The sequence below is a fragment of the Notechis scutatus genome, chromosome 6, assembly GCF_049901735.1.
Source record: "Notechis scutatus isolate UNSWTSFEM ecotype Mainland chromosome 6, rNotScu1.2, whole genome shotgun sequence".
In the NCBI taxonomy this organism is placed as follows: domain Eukaryota; kingdom Metazoa; phylum Chordata; class Lepidosauria; order Squamata; family Elapidae; genus Notechis; species Notechis scutatus.
In genome coordinates, this window is record NC_142014.1 from 65,994,311 (window position 1) to 66,015,381 (window position 21,071).

The following is a 21,071-nucleotide window of genomic DNA, read 5'->3' on the forward strand; positions in this document are numbered from 1 at the left end:
CCTGATTGGAGGACTTTCGCAGCCTGTTGTTTGATTTTTGGTTTTTCCGTTGAGACCGGCAGCAGCAGCAGCGGCGGCGGCGGCGGCGTGAAACGGCAGAGTTAGCGGCGCGTACAGGAGAAGTACAAAGTTGTGGTTCCGAATGGGACCGAGGAGGGTGTGTGTTACGGGTTTACACGGCGTTCTGGTAGGATAAGGGGTGGGGGGGTGGGGAATAGTGTAGCTTCTGATTGCTTTCGTCCTTTTTTAACATTGAACCAGAAATATCCCGTTCAAGAAGTTGGAAGACCATGGACTCCACCAAGTAAACCGTGGCTTTACGTGCTTCGTTTTTTATCTCCAGTTCTTACTGAGGAAGCCTGCATTAGTATGATAGTTTTGATGTGGGGTTTGAGCTGGCGGAGTCTGGGAGTCGGTTTCCTTTTCAGCTGCGTAGTAACCTTCCCTCAATAGCCAAATTCACAAAATTATTGGGTGAAACTGCAAATTATCACTTCTCAAAAGCATTTTACCAACAATGAGTCTTCTATTACTTCTTGGGCTTAAACTTCCTTTCCGCCCCCCCCCCCCCTTGCTTATCTTGAATATAACTGCCTTTTTCCACACTATTAAGGTCTAGTAGTACGTGGTAAGAACCCAGAAAATTAGTTTCAGAAACCATGGTTCAATACAGGTTACAGTATTGCTTAAGCGTGGCCATTTTTTTTCTAAAAGCAAATCCTTTAACATTGTAGGCTGCCTGCTCTCCAATACTGTTACTAAAATCTTGCTAGTTTGAATGGAATAGAAGATGATTAGGCAGGTTATAGTTATGCATCCTTTGCTTTCCTGTATTTAGGCAAATTACACATGTAGGTGTTCTGAGGGGTTAAGAAACTGCGTATTTGATAGGATTAAAATATAAAGTGGACTCTTATCATTGTGAAATGGTGAACTCAACAGGACTACAGGGAATACAGTCTGGAACCCTCATTACGTATCTGATATTAGCACAATTGAGAAAGTCCAGAAATATTTCACAAGAAGAGTTCTCCACTCTTCTACTCGTTATAGAATACCTTATACCACCAGACTTGAAATTCTTGAACTAGAAAACCTTGAATTACGCCGTCTTCGGTCTGACTTAAGCATGGTATATAAAATCATACATTGCAATGTCCTACCTGTCAATGAATACTTCAGCTTCAACCATAACAACACAAGAACACACAATAGATACAAACTCAAAGTAAACCGCACCAAACTTGATTGCAGGAAATACGACTTCAGCAATAGAGTGGTCAATGTCTGGAATACTCTACCCGACTCTGTAGTCTCTTCCCCAAACCCCAAAAACTTTAACCTTAGACTGTCTACTATTGACCTCACCCCTTTCCTAAGAGGTCTGTAGGGGGCGTGCATAAGCGCACCAACGTGCCTACCATCCCTGTCCTATTGTTTCTCTTATTCTTTTATTTTTCTTATATGTACCCATTTCATGTATCCACAACTATGTATACACTTATACTTACTATCTTGTAAACAATTGGCAAATCAAATAAATAAATAAATAAATAACTTACTCTGTGTCTTTTGACCTATCCAGTTCAATATCTGTCCTTAATTTCAAAAGCATAAAAGATGGGGCTCAACTTTGCAAAGAACGTGTGTGTGCCCCCTTTATGCAGAAACAAACTATCCTCTGTGCTTATAGTAGAAAGTAGGGTTTGCTTCCTACAAAGACTGATATACCAACATATAAAGCACTTTGCTGCAGTTATCCTCCATTTTATTTTCTAAGAATGTCTCCAAGATCTCTGGGTTTCAAGTGCATTGTTAAAAGGGTTAGGGTTGCAGCATGTTAGTTTCTTATACTTAAAGGAACCTTAAGAGAATGCAGTTAGTATAGGGTAAGACACCTGGATAGGATAAGCACCAGGGAATGTGCTGGGGACACTTTTAACTTGTAAATGCTGTCTTGGGAGGCCCAGAGATAGAACAGTAGATGCTTATATGGTTATTAATATGGACTGTTGAGAGGTCTTTTTGTTTGAGTAAAATTTAATTTGTGTATCATTTGTGCACATCATTTGCCATTAAATTAGACAGTTAAATCATATGTTACAACATATGAAGTTTCTTGTGAGTATATATTTGGAATATATTATGTTCATTGAAAAGCTGTATGTAATTTTGCTTACATAAACGTTGTATTATGCTCTATTGATGAGGAATTGGCTTTATGCACTAAGATATTTTTTATATATTCCAAACTTGAAATTATTCATTTAAAAGCTGGGTTAATAAAACTGCCAGAAACCATTAAGTGGATTATGGGAAAGTGGTGGGAAGGTGTGTTGAATAATTGAGGTTCACTGGAAGATTAAGGAAGCTGAAAAGAGGCACTAAATTTAGTTGGAATACAAACAAAACTTTTCCAAAACTTTTCCATACAATTTGAATAGTAAATATGAATTGAACTTCACTTGCATGAGTGAAATTCTTAAATTATATTAAAGATTTCAGTGGATTGTTTAATGATGATATTTTTAATGATTGGAACATTTTCATAAAAGTTAAATGTTAATAGAAGAGCTGCAATCATACAAACATTGTCATGTCCATATTGTTTCAATTGTTGCTTAACTACAAATAAACCACAATTGATTCTGTGCACAAAACCATAATCGTGCCTTTCAAACCACAATACTTCATAGAGCATGCTGCATTATATGAACCAAAGAAATCACATAGCTGCATTGTATGAACCAAGCTATAGTTCTACAGCAGGTGTTACAAATAAACCTAAGATAACTTAAATGACCAGTTTTTAGAGCTGTTACAGATCAGAGCTGAATTGGACTAATCTTATTTTGAACCTACAGTATTCAATGAGCTATTCCATTTTTATTGTGTTGGATTACACCTGCCATTTGTATAAGTCTTAAGTTCTTTATTATGGCATAATAATCTTATTATGGGACAGATTGGGAAAAGGGTCTAAGAAATGTTTTTGTTTTCTGAACTTTTTGGATAAAGGCCAAATGGTGTTTTATGGCTCAGTAATTCAATATATTAAATGCATTGCAGATGGTCAGAATATGTGCCATGGCTTCTCCAAGAACACCTTCCAAAAAGTAAGTCAAACAATTAGGTGCTGATTTCAAATGTCTTTGTTGTTTTCTTCTTCATCTCAAGTAAAAATCTTGCAAAGCATGATTCATAGACCTAGCATCCCATTTTTAGTTTCCAAAGCAACATACTCAGGAATAGGCAAAGCTGAAGTTTTGGGCCTTTGTTGGAGTTTATGAATTTTTTGTTTTAGGTGTGATACCCTTTTCAAAGTCAGGCCACTGTTTCTCTTTGGGTGCTTAAAACTGCATATAATATAATTAACATAATTATTAATATAATTAAAACAAAATACTTAATCTTTATTATTGAAGAGATGTCATGATGTATTGGTTGTCCCTATAGACCAGGGGTCTTCAAACTTGACAGCTTTCAGACTTGTGGACTTCAATTCCCAGAATTCCTCCTCCAGTCATATTAGCTCAGGAATTCTGGAAGTTGAATTCCACAAGTCTTAAACTTGCCAAGTTTGAAGACCCTTGCTATAGATTAAGGCCAGAAAGATTCTCACCCCAGTATAGCTCTTGGACCAGTGTTAGTAAAACCTACAACAACTGCCTGGAGAAATGTTTTGAATACAGAGGTTTCTATTCTGTATATAAAAGTCAGCTGTGCCTGGTAGTAACCAGCAATGGACTCATAAGAGTAAACAGTTTGCATTCTTTCATTAAGGTGCATAGTTTACCTAAGTTCTACCTTTTTCAAAATTAAATGAAAATAAATGCTCTCAAAGGTCTTTATTTAACTTTAGCTATGCTGGCTGAGAAATTCTGGGAGTTGAAGCCCACAAGTCATAAAGTTGCCAAGTTTGGGGACCTCTGGGTTTAACAGAACACACCTAATCTGAATTATGGGCAGGAATCCTGTCTCAGGGACCACTCCCAGCCTTATAATACCTTTCCGCTCAGTGTCCCACATGTATCTAAGATCACATGGCAAGTATAGGGTAAAAAGCTTTTAGTAATGTTTTCTTTTGGTATGTAATAATGTTTTCCAGATCAAGCACTCCATGTGCTGCTTCCAAGGGTGCTACCCTTCCTTCCCCTCACCCAAATGATTCTACCCCTCTTCCTTCAATCAATGAACGTTTGGCCTACCTTCGTCCCTCTCGGGAGTTGTTGGAGTACTATCGAAAGAAGATTGCACAATTTGATGAAGAGCATGAAGAGCTGGTGAAACGGTTGGAGACATATAAAGCATCTTATGATGAACAGGTAAGAAAAAGGGAGTGGTAATCCACCAAGAGATGAGTGATCTGGAAAGCCATGTAAGGAAGCTTCAAGACTTACTCCTTTGTCCTTTTCTGTAATTCAACAGGCATGATATTCTTCCGATTAAAATCGGAATTCCGATTTTTTTTGGAATCGGCCCCTCCTTTCCCCCCTTCTTCTCCTCCTTCCCCTCCCCTCGGAGGCCCCGAGTCAGGAGTTGCTGGCGCGGCTCTGCACGGCTCCAGTCCCGCGTTGCCTCAGGAATGGAAAGGCAAAAAAGGAAGAGCCGCGGCAGCGCTTTGCAACGGCAGCAGCGGCTCCTGGTTTTGCCTTTCCCTTCCCGAGGCAACGCGGGACTGGAGCCGTGTGGAGCTGCGCCGGCGGTAGCAACTCCTGACAGCCCCAGCTGGATACCTGAGCGGAGCCCGGGCGGTGCGAGCGGAGGCCACTGAGCGGCAGGAAAAGGGAGCTGGGCCAGCCACAGACCAGCCTCCGTGCAACATGCCACCGCCCGGCCCTGGCGAGGAAAAGCAGCGGGCGCTCCCCGGGCGCGCGGCGGGGGGTCTCTTGGCCGGCCCCGATTTTTTTTTCAGAGCGGAATATCATGCCTGTTCAATCATGATAATTTTATGGCTTTGGATTCTCTGCCAAAGCTACATAGAAGGCGTTTTCACTGAAAAGTATTAAAGAGAAATATGAATTATTTGGAAACTGGTTCCATACATTATATTTTTCTGAATCCTCATACTTTAAAAAAAGCAACTTTTAAATCACTGATAGTGGAATAAATTTTTATCCGCCTTAGTTTTTAAAAGAATATGACCTGAAGCATTATTCTCCTGCTTCCATCTTTCTTTTTCATTCAGAGTCTTAACAAGAGAATGCATTCTAGTCTGACCTAAATTAAACCAAAACTATATTTCACTTTTTAAGATATATAATTTGGGGTGGTGGGGAGGTGGCTTTGGAAAGCAAGCAGGATGAAAAGAATGTTTTTCATTGCATAATTATGCATTTTCTCAATAGATGAACAGATGTGATATCAAAGAGTGACATGCAGGTGCTCACTCTTACGCACTTTCCCCACACGTGTGTATTGTGTTAGTAAATTCTAAGATACTGTGGTACATTAAGTAATAACTTTGTTGCTGTTCTATTCCCTATTTTATTACTCCCTATACTCACATTGGGAGAAAAAGAAAAGCAAGATAATTCTGTGAAGTGCGAGGAATTGTTGCTTTTCTTTAGGATACTGACTTTCCCAGGAAGAAAAGGAGGCACCCAGGAAAGTGAGAGGGCAGTTGAACAAGTTTCTCCATATAAGGAAGAAAGGAATATGAAGCAAGATTTCATGGCCCTGTCTCTTCCTGGCATATCCTGCTGGGAAGGGTATCCATGTGGTATATTTTAGTTGTAGACTACACACCTTAAGAATGGGAGACAGCAGTTGTGTTCCAAAGACCACAGCAGTTCTGTAGTCATATTCAAAGCACTTTTATCCTTGATTAATTTACTTATCTTTGATTCAGCTAAGCCAATACTATAGTGATTATTCTGGCTCACAGTAGTTCTGCTAGGTCTTAAGTAGAGCTGTTCCCTAGTCTTAAAAGTGGTTTTATTGAAGAAGCTGAATGTAGATAAGAGAATAAACCAACCAATTTATAGTTCAATAATTTAATGCTATATGCTAAGAGAAAAGAAAGTGGAACTAAATAGCAAATATGACAAACAATAGAAGCATAGAGGAAAGTAATTGTAATAGGACTAAGAGAGGGCTGGACAGTTTGCTCAAAGGCTACTTAAACTTCCATTGATGTTTGAAGTCTAGAAGACCATTCTCAGCATATAGAAGAGATAGTAAGCATGAAGAAAACACTTGTTACAATTTGCAGAACTTTTTTTTTCTATGCAGCACAAGCTACAATGGGAAATGCGTCAACGAGAAGAAGAAATTGCAGAACTGCAGAAGGCTTTGAGTGACATGCAGGTGTACCTTTTTCAAGAAAGAGAGCATGTGCTGCGCCTTTATTCTGAAAATGATCGACTGAAAATCAGGTTTAACAGATTTAACAGATAATCAGAGTTGGAAGGGACCTTGTAGGTCATCTAGTCCAACCCCCCGCCCAAGCAGGAGACCCTACACCATTTCTGACAAATGGCAGTCCAATCTCTTCTTGAAAGTCTCAAGTGATGGCGCTCCCACAACTTCCGAGGGCAAGCTGTTCCATTGGTTGATTATTCTCACTGTCAGAAAGTTTCTCCTTATTTCCAGGTTGAATCTCTCCTTGTTCAGTTTCCATCCATTATTCCTTGTCTGGCCTACAGGTGCTTTAGAAAATAGCTTGACCCCTTCCTCCCTGTGGCAGCCCTTCAAATATTGGAAGACCGCTATCATGTCTCCCCTGGTCCTTCTCTTTACTAGACTAGCCAAGCCCAGTTCCTGCAACTGTTCGTTGTATGTTTTAGCCTCCAGTCCCCTAATCATCCTGGTTGCTCTTCTCTGTACTTCTTCTAGAGTGTCAACTTTTTTATAATGTGGTGACCAAAACTGGATGCAGTACTCTAGCTGTGGTCTTACTAAGGCTTTATAGAGTGGTATTAGTACTTCCCTTGATCTTGATTGTATCCTCCTTTTAATACAACTTAGGATTGCATTAGCTTTTTTGGCTGCACACTGCTGGCTCATATTTAGCTGGTTGTCCACTAAGATTCCAAGATCCCTCTCACAGTTACTGCTATTGAGCCTGGTTTCACCCACTCTATATGTGTACTTTTGGTTTTTCTTGCCTAAGTGTAGGACTTTACTTTTCTCTACATTGAATTTCATTTTATTAGATATGGCCCAGTGTTCTAGTCTGTCAAGATCCATCTGGATCTTAAGCCTATCTTCTTGGGTGTTAGCTATTCCTGCCAGCTTAGTATCATCTGCAAATTTGGTAAGTTCCCCTTCTATTCCCTCATCTAAGTCGTTAATGAAGATATTGAAGAGTACTGGGCCTAAGATGGAACCTTGTGGTACCCCACTGCTTACTTCCCTCCATGTAGACTTAGACCCATTTAAGGACTACTCATTGAGTATGGTTTGCCAGCCAGTTGCGAGTCCATCTAGTGGTGGTGCTATCTATTTCACTTTTTTCTAGCTTACTAAGAAGTAGGTTGTGGTCTGCTTTGTCAAATGCCTTGTTGAAATCTAAATATATTATGTTCACAGTATTTTGCTGGTCTACTAATTTAGTCACTGTGTTGAAGAATGAAATAAGATTGGTTTGGCATGATCTGTTTTTAACAAACCCATGCTGACTGCTAGTTATTACTTTACTTGTTTCTAGATGTTGGCAGATCTGTTTTTATATTATCTTTTCCAGTATCTTCCCGGGTATTGATGTTAGGCTGATTGGTCTATAGTTTCCTGGGTCTGTATTTTTTTCCTTTTTTGAAGATGGGAACCACATCAGTTCTTTTCCAGTCCTCTGGTAGTTCCCTGATGCTTAACAACAAACATTTTGGACTCAATTGTGGTTGTAAGTTGAGGATTACCTATACAGTATATGTCAATGTAGGATCACAAATATACTATTTTCCTCTTACCTAAAACATTGGATAGAAATGTGGAAAATAAATACATCCAATTGAGTAAGAGGTATCTGTTTTATTCAATTAATAGACTATTAATCAAAAATCCCCCCCCCCCCCAACAAAAGGGGGCCAGGGAATCCATTTCATAAACATCCTTTCCAAGAAATTGTATCAGATTCTCAGAATTCCTTATTTATCAACTTTACACTGTTGCAAGTCAACCACAGAGAATTTCTTCCATTATTGTAGGAAGAATTATGCTACTTTTTGCAATCCCGTGATAGGAATTTTAAAATTACCATCTGGACTGATAAGGGTCTCGGGAGCTATGCCGGAATATTTCTACTTACATGTATGTCTTAATACTAAAATAGAACTTCATCTTCCAAAGCATCATATAGGTATTTCCTCTGAAATAATTTAACACTCTGATTTTAAGCAGCCTCTATTTTATAAAATGGTTTGCTAACATTGCCTCCTGGTGGCTAAAGATTCAAGTTCACATTCTTAGTAATAAGATGCTACTAGAATTTCTATTCTTTCTGAAATAGAAGGCACTTAAAGAAATAATATCTTCAGAGGAGAAATTACATTTCAAACATAGTGTTTCCAACCATTAGTTTGCCACAAAGTTTTCATGCTTAAGTGGTTAGATTATACAAGAAAGAGAACTTCTAGAGTATGTAAAATAAAAGGTTTGTTTTTCAGAGGTTTAGGTGAACCTTGAAGTCAACAAAAAGTGCATGATACATCAGCATTTAGGAACAGTAATAAATTGCATTATTTTCAATGTACAGGGAATTGGAGGACAGAAAGAAGATTCAACATCTTTTGGCTTTATTAGGAACAGATAATGGTGAAATTACCTATTTTCACCAAGAACCCCCAAATAAGGTAAGGACCATCAATCAACCTAGATATTATTACTGCATTTATTTTATTTTGTAAAATACATTACTTACATTACTGTTTACAGCTTATTAAAAAGATTTAAATAATTGTATAAAATATAGCTGCAACAAGGTTTTTTTTTTTTAAAGGCAGAAAAATATATTCAGGGAACTGCAATATATTTTTGGAGTGAAAAGTACCATTTCTCAGAGAAAGAGCAAGATATAAACATAATCACACGCATAAATGTTCAGGCAAAAGCTAATGGAAGTCAATAAATTAAAGTTTTCATGAAATTGATGAATTTGTGTCTCATAGGCCTAAATCCAGTACTTTTCTAAGTGACAATTCTAGAAAGCCTTGTAAGGTTGGTCAATCTATAATTCAAGTCAAGTTGTTAAAAGTAACTAATTACATAGGTCAGCTTTCATAGGAATGGCTTTTAGTGATAGAGAAGGTTTAGCTACTTACAACATTACCTATACATGGTAAAGACGGTACCAGTCAGTTTTGTCATGATTTGGTTAGTGTGTTACAAGTACAACTAAATTCTAGTTTTGCCACAAGTATTCTTGATCTCTAATCTAGAGAGTATACTGTAAGCCAGTATAATAAAGTATGTAAGAAGCAAACCAGTTTGTTAAATATGCTAGGAAACTGCAGTTTGCTGACTGAAAGATTTGGGAAATGCAATGCAGCATTTTATTGGCAGAGAAGTGAGCAGAGGCCATATTTTTTCCTTCAATAGATCATTGAAAAATTAATTTGAAAAAGAAAGTTTATATTTGTTGATCTAGAGAAAAGACATACTAAAAGTGAATAGGCATGGAGTGTTTTACACAAATATGAAGTTGGAGATTGGTTGGTGAAAGGTTTAAAAGTGGGTACATGAAGGAAATAAAGCATGCAAGAGAAAACAACGCATAGGTAATAGCTTGACATTAAACAGTGTAAAGCAGGGGTGTCCAACCTTTCACCTTCCCTGGGCCACATTAGAAGATGAAAATTTGGTTTGGGCCGCACATAATTAAATTAAATAATTAATTAAATTAAATTAATAAAATAAAATAAAATTATTATTTATTATTAATTAAAAATTATTTATTTTTTATTTTATAATTTTCCGGCCAAATTTTGCGGGGAGGGGGGGGGAAGAAAGCTCGCCCCGCCTCGCGCCTACCTCTCCTGCTGCAAATGCAGCAGCGGGGGCAGAAGCAGCAGCGGTGGCAGGGGCAGAAGTGGCGGCGGGGGCAGAAGCGGCGGCGGCAACAGCAGGAGGTGGCGGGGCGGGACTTTTGGGCTGCGGCTGCCCGCCTTTTCTGTTGCTCGCCTCGCCCCGCCTCGCGCCTACCTCTCCTGCAAATGCAGCGGGCGGGGGCAGAAGCAGCAGTGGCGGCGGTGGGGGCAGAAGCAGCAGCGGCGGGGGCAACAGCAGGAGGTGGCAGGGTGGGACTTTTGGGCTGCGGCTGCCCGCCTTTTCTGTTGCTCACCTCGCCCTGCCTCGCGCCTACCTCTCCTGCAAATGCAGCAGCAGCGGCGGCGGGGGCAGAAGCAGTGGCGGCGGCGGCAACAGCAGGAGGTGGCGGGGCGGGACTTTTGGGCTGCGGCTGGCCACCTTTTCTGTTGCTCGCCTCGCCCCGCCTCGCACCTGCCTCTCCTCCTCCTCCTCGCTGGATCTTTCATGAAGGTTGGGGTGGGCGTTGGGCCGCATTACGAGGTGACCTGGGCCGAATGCGGCCCATGGGCCGCAGGTTGGACAAGCCTGGTGTAAAGCAAAGTTGTGTGATCGCCCCCTGGTGGTTTAATGTATTAATACATTAATAAAAATGTATAAGAGTGCTTATAGTGATTTTAGACTTTTATCAGTTGGAAACATGAACGTACTTATCTCTCCAGATTATACCTCCTTGTTAGTTGAGACCTAAAGGATTTGCAATAAATGTTAGATTATTTAACACAACAACATCGATTGGAATATTAAATTATAAAAGATCGGGGTAGTTGTGATTAATGGGGAAAGTTAACTAGAGCAAGTAGGTTAATTTGTGTATTTTGGTAAAAGAGGTACGAAAATATATGCAGAATTATTACGGTAAAGCATAACATTAATAGTTGAAACTGAACTACAACATCATTGTTTCCTATATATTTTACTATTATAATTAATGTGTACATGAAATACTTCGATAGAATAAAAAATGAGCAATGTTTTGGTTATTATAGGTCACTATACTTCAAGAACCAACCAAGAGAAAAGATGCCCAAGAAAAATGTGGCAAATACACTTCAATAAAAGGTCAGTGGAAAAATAAAAATTACTTTGAGTAAATATTAGAGATAACATTCAGATACTATAGGGTTTTATGGAAAAGATCTGAGACTATTGGACTTAAATATACAACCTTCTCCTTTGTGGTACCCAATGGTTGGTTGTGTTGCTACAACTCTCAAGATGGTGTCTGTAAATTTTGGAATTATACTTCAATTTTTCCTAAATGATTTGAGCTTTCCTCTCTCCTTAAAACTGGTTTTCTCCTTTCACTAGACAAGGCTAAGATTTGGAACAGCCATAGAGGGAGAAAACATTCTCTCCCAGCGATTTTCCTGCTTAGTGCCATTGCACAGAATTATGTGGGCTTCTTTTCCCAAAGAATCTCAAAACTAATTTCAATCAGAATAGAGCAGGAAGGGACCTTGGAGGTCTTCTTGTCCAACCCCCTGCTCAAGCAGGAGACCCCATATCATTTCCAACACGTGGCTTGTCCAGTCTCTTCTTAAAAACCTCCAGTGATGAAGCACCTACAATTTCTGAAGGCAAGCCATTCCACTGGTTAATTGTTTTGGTTAATTGAATGAATAAGTTATATTGATTCTTTAAAGAAAGCAAAGCCTAAAAGTTTTTCTCGGTTATTTCAGGAATCTCTCAGACAGGCGAAACACCAACAGGAGAAGTTCGAACTACCAGTCAAAAAGAGACAAACTCTAAATAGCAGTTCTCTTGCTTTGCTATCTAAAGAACTATCACTACCTCTCTTTGTGCTAATCACTTTGATTTCAGCCAAGTGGATTACCCCTATATATTTTTGGGGTGCATCAATAAGAACTTTTGGTGTAAGCAATAAGTCCAGAAATACACAGGATGTTCAGCCCAGGTTTAGCAATAGCATGTAAAATTTGGATTAAAGAATTAGAGAGATAGATGGTATATTGGCCTAGAAACCAATATAAGTTCTAGATCTCCTTTAGGCAAGAAAAGCCAGCTGGGTGACTTTGAACTAGTCACTTAGCCCACCTCACAAAGTTGTTGTGGGGAAAGGTGGCAGGAGTATTAGGTACATCTGCCACTTCGAGTTATATATTAAAAAGGTGGGATAAATATTCTTAGACACTACCTTAATAATTCTTAGGTCTTTGGTTAGGTTCTTCTCACCTTTCCTACTGTGTTCTCTTAGTTATATCTTTTGATTTATCACCTGTTGTTTGTACATTGCGAGCTTATGCACCAGAGACAAATTCCTTGTGTGTCCAATCACATGTGGCCAATAAAGAATATTCCTATTCCTGCATTGGAGATAGTTATGACCCATTCTGTAATGGGTGTAGCTACTTCAGGCATTTTTTTTTTCTTAGCAGGGTTCCCATAATTGCTGTTTGCAAATCTGTTACAATCTGTCTTGCATTCCTGAAGTTCTTGCAATTCTGCCCTCTTTAGGGCACTGTGTTATTATTTCTCTGTTTTCAGGATGCCTCCTTCCACTGTAGGAAAAGAGAAATAGAAAAATGATTGTGAAAATTATTTCTCTACAGCAGATGAAGATAATAGTTTTTATCATAGGGAAAAACTATCTTGGGTTTTTATTCTCATAGTGTTTTTTCTCTTTTATCCTGCAACTTTAAGAAAGAGGCTCTTTCCCCTATTTCAGGTATTTAATCATTTCTTTCGTAGTAAGGGCAAGGAGCAACCTAGTTTTCAGTGTATAGAAAAAAAATGTTCATAGTAAGTGCATGGTTCCATTCTGTTAACTATTGTGGCCTTAAAACATTGCCACAAAGAAAACCTTTCAGATTAATAAAATGAATGGGATAACGTCTTGTCACTGATTTTCTTTGTAGGTTTTAAAAGCTCTGCCTTGAAAAATGGAGAGAATCTTGAAAGTGCAAATAGAAGATACCAAAGAGACAACCAAACACTCCTACTACAGGTAATTGGTAATACTACATGAAAAACTGTAGAATCACCATGCTAGTCTGGATTTTAGTTCGTCAAATTTTCAGGATCAGTTCCTCTAATAGGAAGGAATTAAAGAACATGTATATTGTAATGAACATGGTGACATTTCATGGTGATATATGATGTTCCATCTCTCCTGTATTGGAGTCTTAACTGCGCCCCAGTTAAACAACTTAGTGAAGGGCATTTTCTTCTAGCCAGGTGTTGGTAATGGATGCCAATCTTCTCTCTAATCCACCATTTCTTTGTGTATAAGTTAGATCTATTATAGGCAGATCTGATGCTAAGGGCCTTAATCTGTTCTGTTTCAGGTGTGTCTCCCCTGAGAAAAGCGGGGGAAAGAGAAAGTGGTAGAGACTACCAAAAGAGCATTAAGAAGGGACTGTTTTCTCAGGCATCTAAGTTGACTTATTGCTTTCGAGCATGAACGAAAGATTGCAAAAGAAGTCACGCTAGAGACAGTGTTGTCAAGGAGAAAAACAGAACAAGCTGAAATTAGACTAGCCGTTCACCACAATGGAACCATTAGCAACCATTCTTCCCACTCAAAAAAGCATGCAGTGAACATGACAAAATATGAGTTGTGGGGGGGGGATGGCACAAGAGTTGAATGTCGATCTGTTAATAGAATGTATATATTTAACTCAACCATTGCTGGGATGCTGTCTTGGTTTTGCAATTGGAAGTTTTAGGAGATCTTCAGCCTTGAATGGCTCACTGGGGAAACTTCAGATCTGGTATCCATCAAGAGAACTCTTGACAAGTTAATTAATCTCAAGAGTTCTGACTTTTTCATTTGACAGACGAAAGGAGCAAGAATTGATGACTCAGGAGTCATTTCTATACAGTTCTCTTCCTGGTGATATGTCACTGTTTCATCAAAATTTAGCTATGCAGATGTATGTTCCCATGCTCTTATACACTAATCGGCTATTCACCCAGGGTTCACCTTAACATCATTGTATTCCCTAATGTTACTACTTGGTCACAATCATTGAAGGGGTTTTGAAAGGACTCCATTTCTCTTCTGGGTGGGGCTCCTAGTACATTGTAACCTAACAGGTTTGCAACCTTTATTACAAGAGTGAGTTGTCTGCTGTAAACTAAATTTCTCTCTTATTCTTGCTCAAAGTATTGTGGCTATGCAAATATTGAGACAGATGGTGTAGTTGGGAGAAAGGGGAGCAACTCTGGGAATATAGGGCCCAAAGAAAGAGAAAGTGATTAATGGTGGAGGACACTTTCAGTAATCATTTTATATATATATATAACAGTGGGTTGGGCTTGGAGAGTCCAAATCACCCAGACAGCTTCTGAACCTATGGGAGAACTAGAACTTTTCTTCTAGTCCACGGGTGTCAAACCCGCGGCATCACGTTGCTGTCATGTGACGTTTCATGACAGCTTTCCCCTTCATGGAGGTGGGATGGGCGTGGCTTGCACCTGACACATCCAGCCCATGGGCCGCCAGCTTGACACCCCTGTTCTGGTCCAACACCTTAATCTACTACATCAAATTGCCTAAAACCTTCAAGCAAGAGGCTGTTTTGCAAGGGAAAGCTTTTATTTGCATTATAGCATATTCAGATTTTTCTCTTTGTGGCTTCAGTTGGAGTCTTTTCAGGCTCAACTACAAGAACAGACTAGGCTGTCAAAGGAGCAGACTGAAGCATTGCTAGAAGATCGCCGCATCCGTATAGAAGAAGCTCAGGTGCAGCACCAGAGAGATGAGGAAAAGATAAAAGACATTACTGAAAAGTAGGTGCAAAAGACCAATTGAGTTCACATACCAAAAGGAATGATATGTTTGGGTGTTGTAAAATCATTTTATTCTGCCCTGGGCAAAAAAATAATAATCACTTTTTACATCTGATCTTTCTGATTTGAACCTTTGCTACAGTATATGTAGGATAGATTGTTTTGTAAGTGATTACTTCTAGATGTTATCATTTGGGAAAGAGTCCATCACTGTAATTGAGCCTAGCTGTTACCTGGATAATTAGCTCCAAATTCAATCACCAAAATGATATTGGTTCTGTGATAAATCTTTGTCTAGCAATCCTGGAGAGCTGCAAATCAGGATACTCTTAGATGATTAATCCAATTTGGGTTAGGATCCAGAGCCATGTAGACTCACATCCAGAATACACCTGGTGACAAAGCAGTCATGCAGCCATAAACTTAGGGCACACCGATATACTGCAGCTGTTGCTTCCTGTTCCACATCCCGATTCACCCTCGTAGTGGAGTTAAAGTATAACTTGGCCAATAACTCGGTTACTAATTTATTGCAATCTGCCTCTCCGCAGATACCATAAAGCTCAAAATTTGCTATATGAGAGTACCAGAGATTTTCTGCAGGTGAAGTTTGATGCACGAGCGAATGAAAAATCCTGGATGGCAGAGAAGGACACTCTGCTGAGGAAGATGGACAAATGTAAATGTGCACACAAGCAGAGTGGTATCTATAAAGATGATAGTCCAGTCCACTATCACATCAATCAGAGTTATGACAGTTGTCAAAGCTGGCAGGTTGCTAGCCCAGTGAATCAGGACACTAGCCTGGATGAATGGAGAAGTAGTCCCCGTCAGCGGAGTTTCACCAAGAGATCACCTCCCAGTGGGAAGGTTGAAGTTTTCAAGAAAAGAAAACCAAAAGTTGTCAGATGCGTTTTTCGAACAGAGCAGAGCATTCACAAAGTATATGGAGCAGAGATTAAGGTAATGGCTACTGTGCTGTACCGGGTTGTTTCTGAAGATTAGATATAATACAGGTAATCCTCAACTTAAACAGTTCATTTAGCGATCGTTCAAAGTTACAACGGCCCTGAAAAAGGGGACTTACAACCGTTTTTCACACTTAAAACCATTGCAGCATGTCATGTGATCAAAATTCAGATGCTTGGCTACTAATTCATATTTATGACGGTTGCAGTGTCCCAGGTTCCCCTGGCAAGCAGTCGATTCAACATGGCAGATTCACTCCAACAGCCATATTACTAACTTAACAACCACAATGATTCACTTAACAATTGTGGCAAGAACGGTCGTAAAATGGGGCAAAACTCATTTAACGTCTCATTTAGCAGTGGATATTTTGGGCTCAATTGTCATAAATTGAGGACTACCTGTACCATACAACTTCAACACTGTGATTCCATGGTGCATCGAAATGAACGTTTCTTGCCAGCCACTCTTTTTTTTTTTTTCTTATTTATTTATTGATGGGGCCATTTCTGCACTTAAGATGCTGAAATAAGGATTTTTTTTTTTTTATCTCGCCTCCAGGGATTGAAAGATCAGTTGACCCAGGAGCAGAGATTAGCAAGCATGTATCGAGAACAGTGTGTTTCATTGGAAGAGGAGTTGGCTAAGAATCAGGAGGAAGGAAATTTCGGTCAAGAAATGTTCAAGGTAAGTCACTTTTGCTGCTCTTGAGGGCAACCTTGACTAATTATGATAGCTCAGGGGTGGGCAAACTACAGCCCGCGGGCCACATCCGGCCCGTTGGTCTGTCCAATCCGCCCGCCCCTGAAAAAAATCGCTGCCATTGGTCTGTCCAATCCGGCCCGCCCTGAAAAAATCGCTGGGCGTATTGCCCTGTGCCGCGTGGCCCCCAAAGCTGCAAAACAGTGCGGAGCGATCTAGGGGTAGGAAAGAAAAGAAATTTGCAAAGGCCTCGGCTGGGAGTTCGAAATCACCTTCGAGTGCGACCTCTCCGAAGGTGAGTCCCCGCCGATCCCCTTTTTTCCCGGGCTTCCAGGCTTAAACTTTGCAAAGGCAAAGCTTGCAGGCTGGAGTGTCTTCCCGCCGAGGAGCGGAAGGTTCCGCCCGGCGGGCGGGCGGGCTGCTTGGAGCCACCTAAAGCTAGGCCGCTGCTGGTGGAGCCTTGCCCTACCTTGGTGCCCCGTTTCCCGGCTCGGTGGTCCTGCTCGGGCGGCACTTTAAAAGCCTGCTCCCAGCACCCGAGCAACTTCCCAGAAACTTTGGCTTCGTTTTAACTCGCAGGCGCTCGCGCCTGGCCCTGAGCTGCGCGGGCGGAGGGAAGCCCGGCGGGCGGGCGGGCAGGCGGGCTGCTTGGAGGAGGTGACCCGGGCGCTCCGGGCTTCCCTCCGCCATGCGGCTCGGGCGAGGTGCAAGCGCCCACGAGTTAAAACGGTCGAAAGTTGCTGGGAAGTTGCTCGGTTTTCCGGGATTCCAGGGCTTTGCAAAGGCAAAGTTTGCAGGCTAGAGCGTCTTCCCGCCGAGGAGCGGGAAGGTTCCGCCCGGTGGGCGGGCGGGCTGCTTAAACTTTACTCGGGCAGCACTTTAAAAGCCTGCTCCCAGCACCCGAGCAACTTCCCAGCAACTTTCGGCTTCCTTTTAACTCGCGGGCGCCGCGCCTGGCCCCGAGCCGCGGCAGAGGGGAAGCCCGGCGGGCGGGCGGGCTGCTTGGAGGAGGCGACCGGCGGTACTCCGGCAGCAGCAACAGGCAGTTCCGCCTGGGCTCCGCTCAGGTGTCCGGCTGGGGCTGTCAGGAGTTGCTACCGCCAGCACAGCTCCGCGCGGCTCCAGTCCCACATTGCCTTGGGAAGGAAAAGGCAAAACTAGGAGCCGCTGAGCCTGAGCCTCCGGTGCCGCTGCTCCCGTTGCAAAGCACCGCCGCGGCTCTTCCTTTTTGCCTTTCCCTTCCCGAGGCAACGCGGGACTGGAGCCGCGCCGCAGTAGCAACTCCTGACTCAGGGGGCCTCCGAGGGGAGGGGAAGGAGGAGAAGAGGGGGGAAGGGGGGCGATTCCAAAAATCTTGTGCTGACCCGGCCCGTCTGTCAAATTTTAAAAGTCAATGCGGCCCCCGAGCCAAAAAGTTTGCCCACCCCTGTGATAGCTCCTTCCTCAATCTTGCAATGAGAACTGCTCACAGATACCTGATTATTACACTGTACTCTTTAACGTTTTGCTTCGACATTTGTAGCAACGGTCAGAAAAGATGGGAAAGCGTCTACAGCTAATGACCCGGCGCTACGAGGCCCTGGAAAAAAGGCGTGCCATGGAGATGGAAGGATTTAAAAATGACATCAAACAATTCCAAAAGAAGCTACAGGATGTGGAGAAGCAACTTTTCAAGGTAGCAAAAGTTAAAATAACAATCAATTCCTCCAAAATAATGCACTGAGACCAAATTTCCAAAGTTAAAAAATAATTAGCAGAATCTACGGTATTTTCAGTTAAGTATAATTTCACCAAGAGCCATGGTGGCTAAAGAGACTGCATTAGGAAGAAGAAAGTTCTAGACCTCCCAGCATGGGGTGCTGTATCATCACTGTGCTGATAACCAGTTATAAATTTTACCCTGAGTCAACCAGGCAATGCCATTTGAGTTCTGATCCATTTTAAGTTGTGAGGAACTGGATCAGAAGAAACAAGCCATGACGCCACCACAACATGACACAGTGGGTCTGATTTTTTATGCCCCCTCCAATCTGATGCACCAATTATACCATTCCTGGACCAAGAGACCTTGCTCGTATGCTCTGGTTGGATTATGGCGACATTTTCTACATGGGGCTAAAATTGGAAGACCATCTAAAATTTACAACTAACCAAAATACAGCTGCACATGCACTTTTCTGGGCACCTTTACTTATCTGTATTACGCAATTGCTGTGAGCTACACTGGACACCATTATTGTTTTGAGTACAACTCAAGGTGCTGATTATCACCTTTAAAGCTATGTATGGTGTAGCATCAGTATGTAGTATTTGTGGGACTGCTTCTCCCTGAGAATATCTACCCAAGGTTACACTAGGTTAGATAGGATGGGCACATTCCCGTTCCCTTCCTTTAAATGTCATCTGGTGAGACCTAGGAAGTGTGCCATCTCTGTATCAACCCCTGCACTATGCAACAACCTCTCCAGATTTCACAAGCCTTTACCTGTTAGCCTTCCAGAGGGCCTTAAAAAGCTGGTTCTTTCTCCTAAACATTGAGTTAGGGAGTGGCTGGACCCCATTAGTTGTTAAATGTTGATTTACAAACAAGTGTTTTGAGGGATTCTATGAACTATCTTATTTCTGGTTATGTTTTTACTGCTGTTTTTGTGAGCCACCCAAAATTATTGTACTTGAGATGGGCAACCATATATGTCCTTCCAGTCAATTGGTCAATAAAATCCACTCAAAACTTTCTATGTTCCTTTGCCGAAATCAAACTGTTCTTTGAAATTGTTTTTCTTTCTAGGTGGTAAAGAATGTGGGACCCGACCAAGATCTTGCAATGCTACATGAAGTTCGCCGAGGGAATAAGAGAACCAAAAAGCTACAAGGAGAACTTAAAACCTTAAAATCAAAGATATATGGACTGGAAAATGACCTACGAGATTATTGATAATGATATGTCAGTCAGAATGAGCAGTTTTGATAAAGACGTGTTGCTGCAACAAACTTTTTTTTTTTTTTTTTTTACAAATGTGTAACTTCACTGAGTGTAACATATATTTTACATTCCAGGGCAGAAGAAAACAATTGAAACTTGTGTGAGGCTTAAAAAGAAATTCCTTTTACCTGTTTGGTGTGTACCTAGATTTGATCTCTGGTGTTGAACCAGGCCAGGGATATTTGGTGATTTCTTTTGCAGTGCTTAGAAGAGATGTGATCTATAACAGGGGTCTCCAACCTTGGCAACTTTAAGACTTGTGGACTTGAAGTCCACAAGTATTAAAGTTGCTAAGGTTGGAGAACTCTGATCTATAAGAACTTTTCACTAGCTAAGAATGATACGTTATGCAAGAATCCCAAGAAAACGGCTAGGTGGGCTGTGTACCTTAGTTTTTTCAGAAAAGAAAGGAATTTCTAAATGATTCTCTCGAACTGAGCAGTATATATAGAAGGGTTAATACCAAGAGAGAAGAGAATATCTTACAGTGAGCTATAAGCCATTATAATTCTATTTTTCAAATCAAAGCCAGTTCTTGGAAAAAGTGCTTTCCTGGGTTCTCTACAGATTTGTAGCCTAATTTAAGGAGAAGCATAGATCAAGAGGAACTATTCACAAATGACAGCTTCAGCCTCAAACAGATCTCACCCAGGATAAAGTGTATGTAGGGTTGCAGAGTGCACTAAAAGAAGAGTCAGATTCATTGAGTTGAAATTTGTATCTGAATAAAATTGCAAAGGATTTAGTTATAACACAGATGCTTTCTAGCAGTGGTCGTTCTTATGTTTTCATAATTTTTATTTTGCAGAAATCTTTCTGAACCCAGAAAAGAATTATGATGCATCTATTGTTTATACGCTGCTGTAGAATAATAAAACTGACATTAAAGCATTATCTTGATTTTTTTTCTTGATCATTAACAATTACAGAGGTTTAATGTAAACTATTTAATAGCCTGCATTTAGGCTATTAATAGACAATTTAATATTAGTTAATTTCCACATTAAAAAAAGCTTTGGAACATTTTAAGATAATTGTATCTATCTATTTTGTTAACTTTGTTGAAGGTACAACTACCTTCAACATGCCCAATTATGCTTTCTCTGTGCATACATTCTCTGTGCATACATATATACATACATAACATTAACTTCTAGAGTCATCAGAGTAAAAAATAGTAAGCCAAAGAATTTAAGGTACAAGGTAAAAAAATGAAATATAGCTAAATCTATTTCATACCAGCATTCATTATATTTCTGTCCTTGTATCCTCCATACAAACCTCTCCCCTCTCCATCGTTGCCTTTTATTCTTAAACTCATGTTATGTATTCGCTTCCAAACCCCTTTCCAGATGCAAGTTCAGAGGAAGAGGGTGAGTTTGAGTTGGCCGAGGAAAGCACGGAGCCGAATGTTGGTTAGGATCAAGAGTTTGGAGAGAGTAGGCCAGGGGTGTCAAATTTGCATTGTCACATGATGTATTGCAACTTTTTTTCCCCTTTCATTAAACCAGGGATGGGCATGACCAGCACAGTGGTGGGATTCAATTTTTTTTTACTACCGGTTCTGTGGGCGTGGCAGGGAAAGGATACTGTATAATCTCCAGTCAGAGGTGGTATTTGCCAGTTCTCCGAACTACTA

General features: G+C 40.8%; 1 protein-coding gene across 1 annotated transcript; it reads left to right on the top strand.

The window, feature by feature from the left end:
• CCDC77 (coiled-coil domain containing 77) lies at nt 1-20,320 on the top strand. The gene is made up of 12 exons (XM_026695109.2): nt 1-157; nt 3,070-3,116; nt 4,109-4,325; nt 6,235-6,377; nt 8,696-8,792; nt 11,013-11,085; nt 12,903-12,991; nt 14,630-14,778; nt 15,330-15,741; nt 16,309-16,434; nt 17,972-18,124; nt 19,238-20,320. The coding sequence occupies exons 1-12, from the start codon at nt 143-145 to the stop codon at nt 19,382-19,384; spliced, it is 1,668 nt and encodes a 555-aa protein (XP_026550894.1). The 5' UTR covers nt 1-142; the 3' UTR covers nt 19,385-20,320.
• The last annotated feature ends 751 nt before the right edge of the window (nt 20,321-21,071 follow it).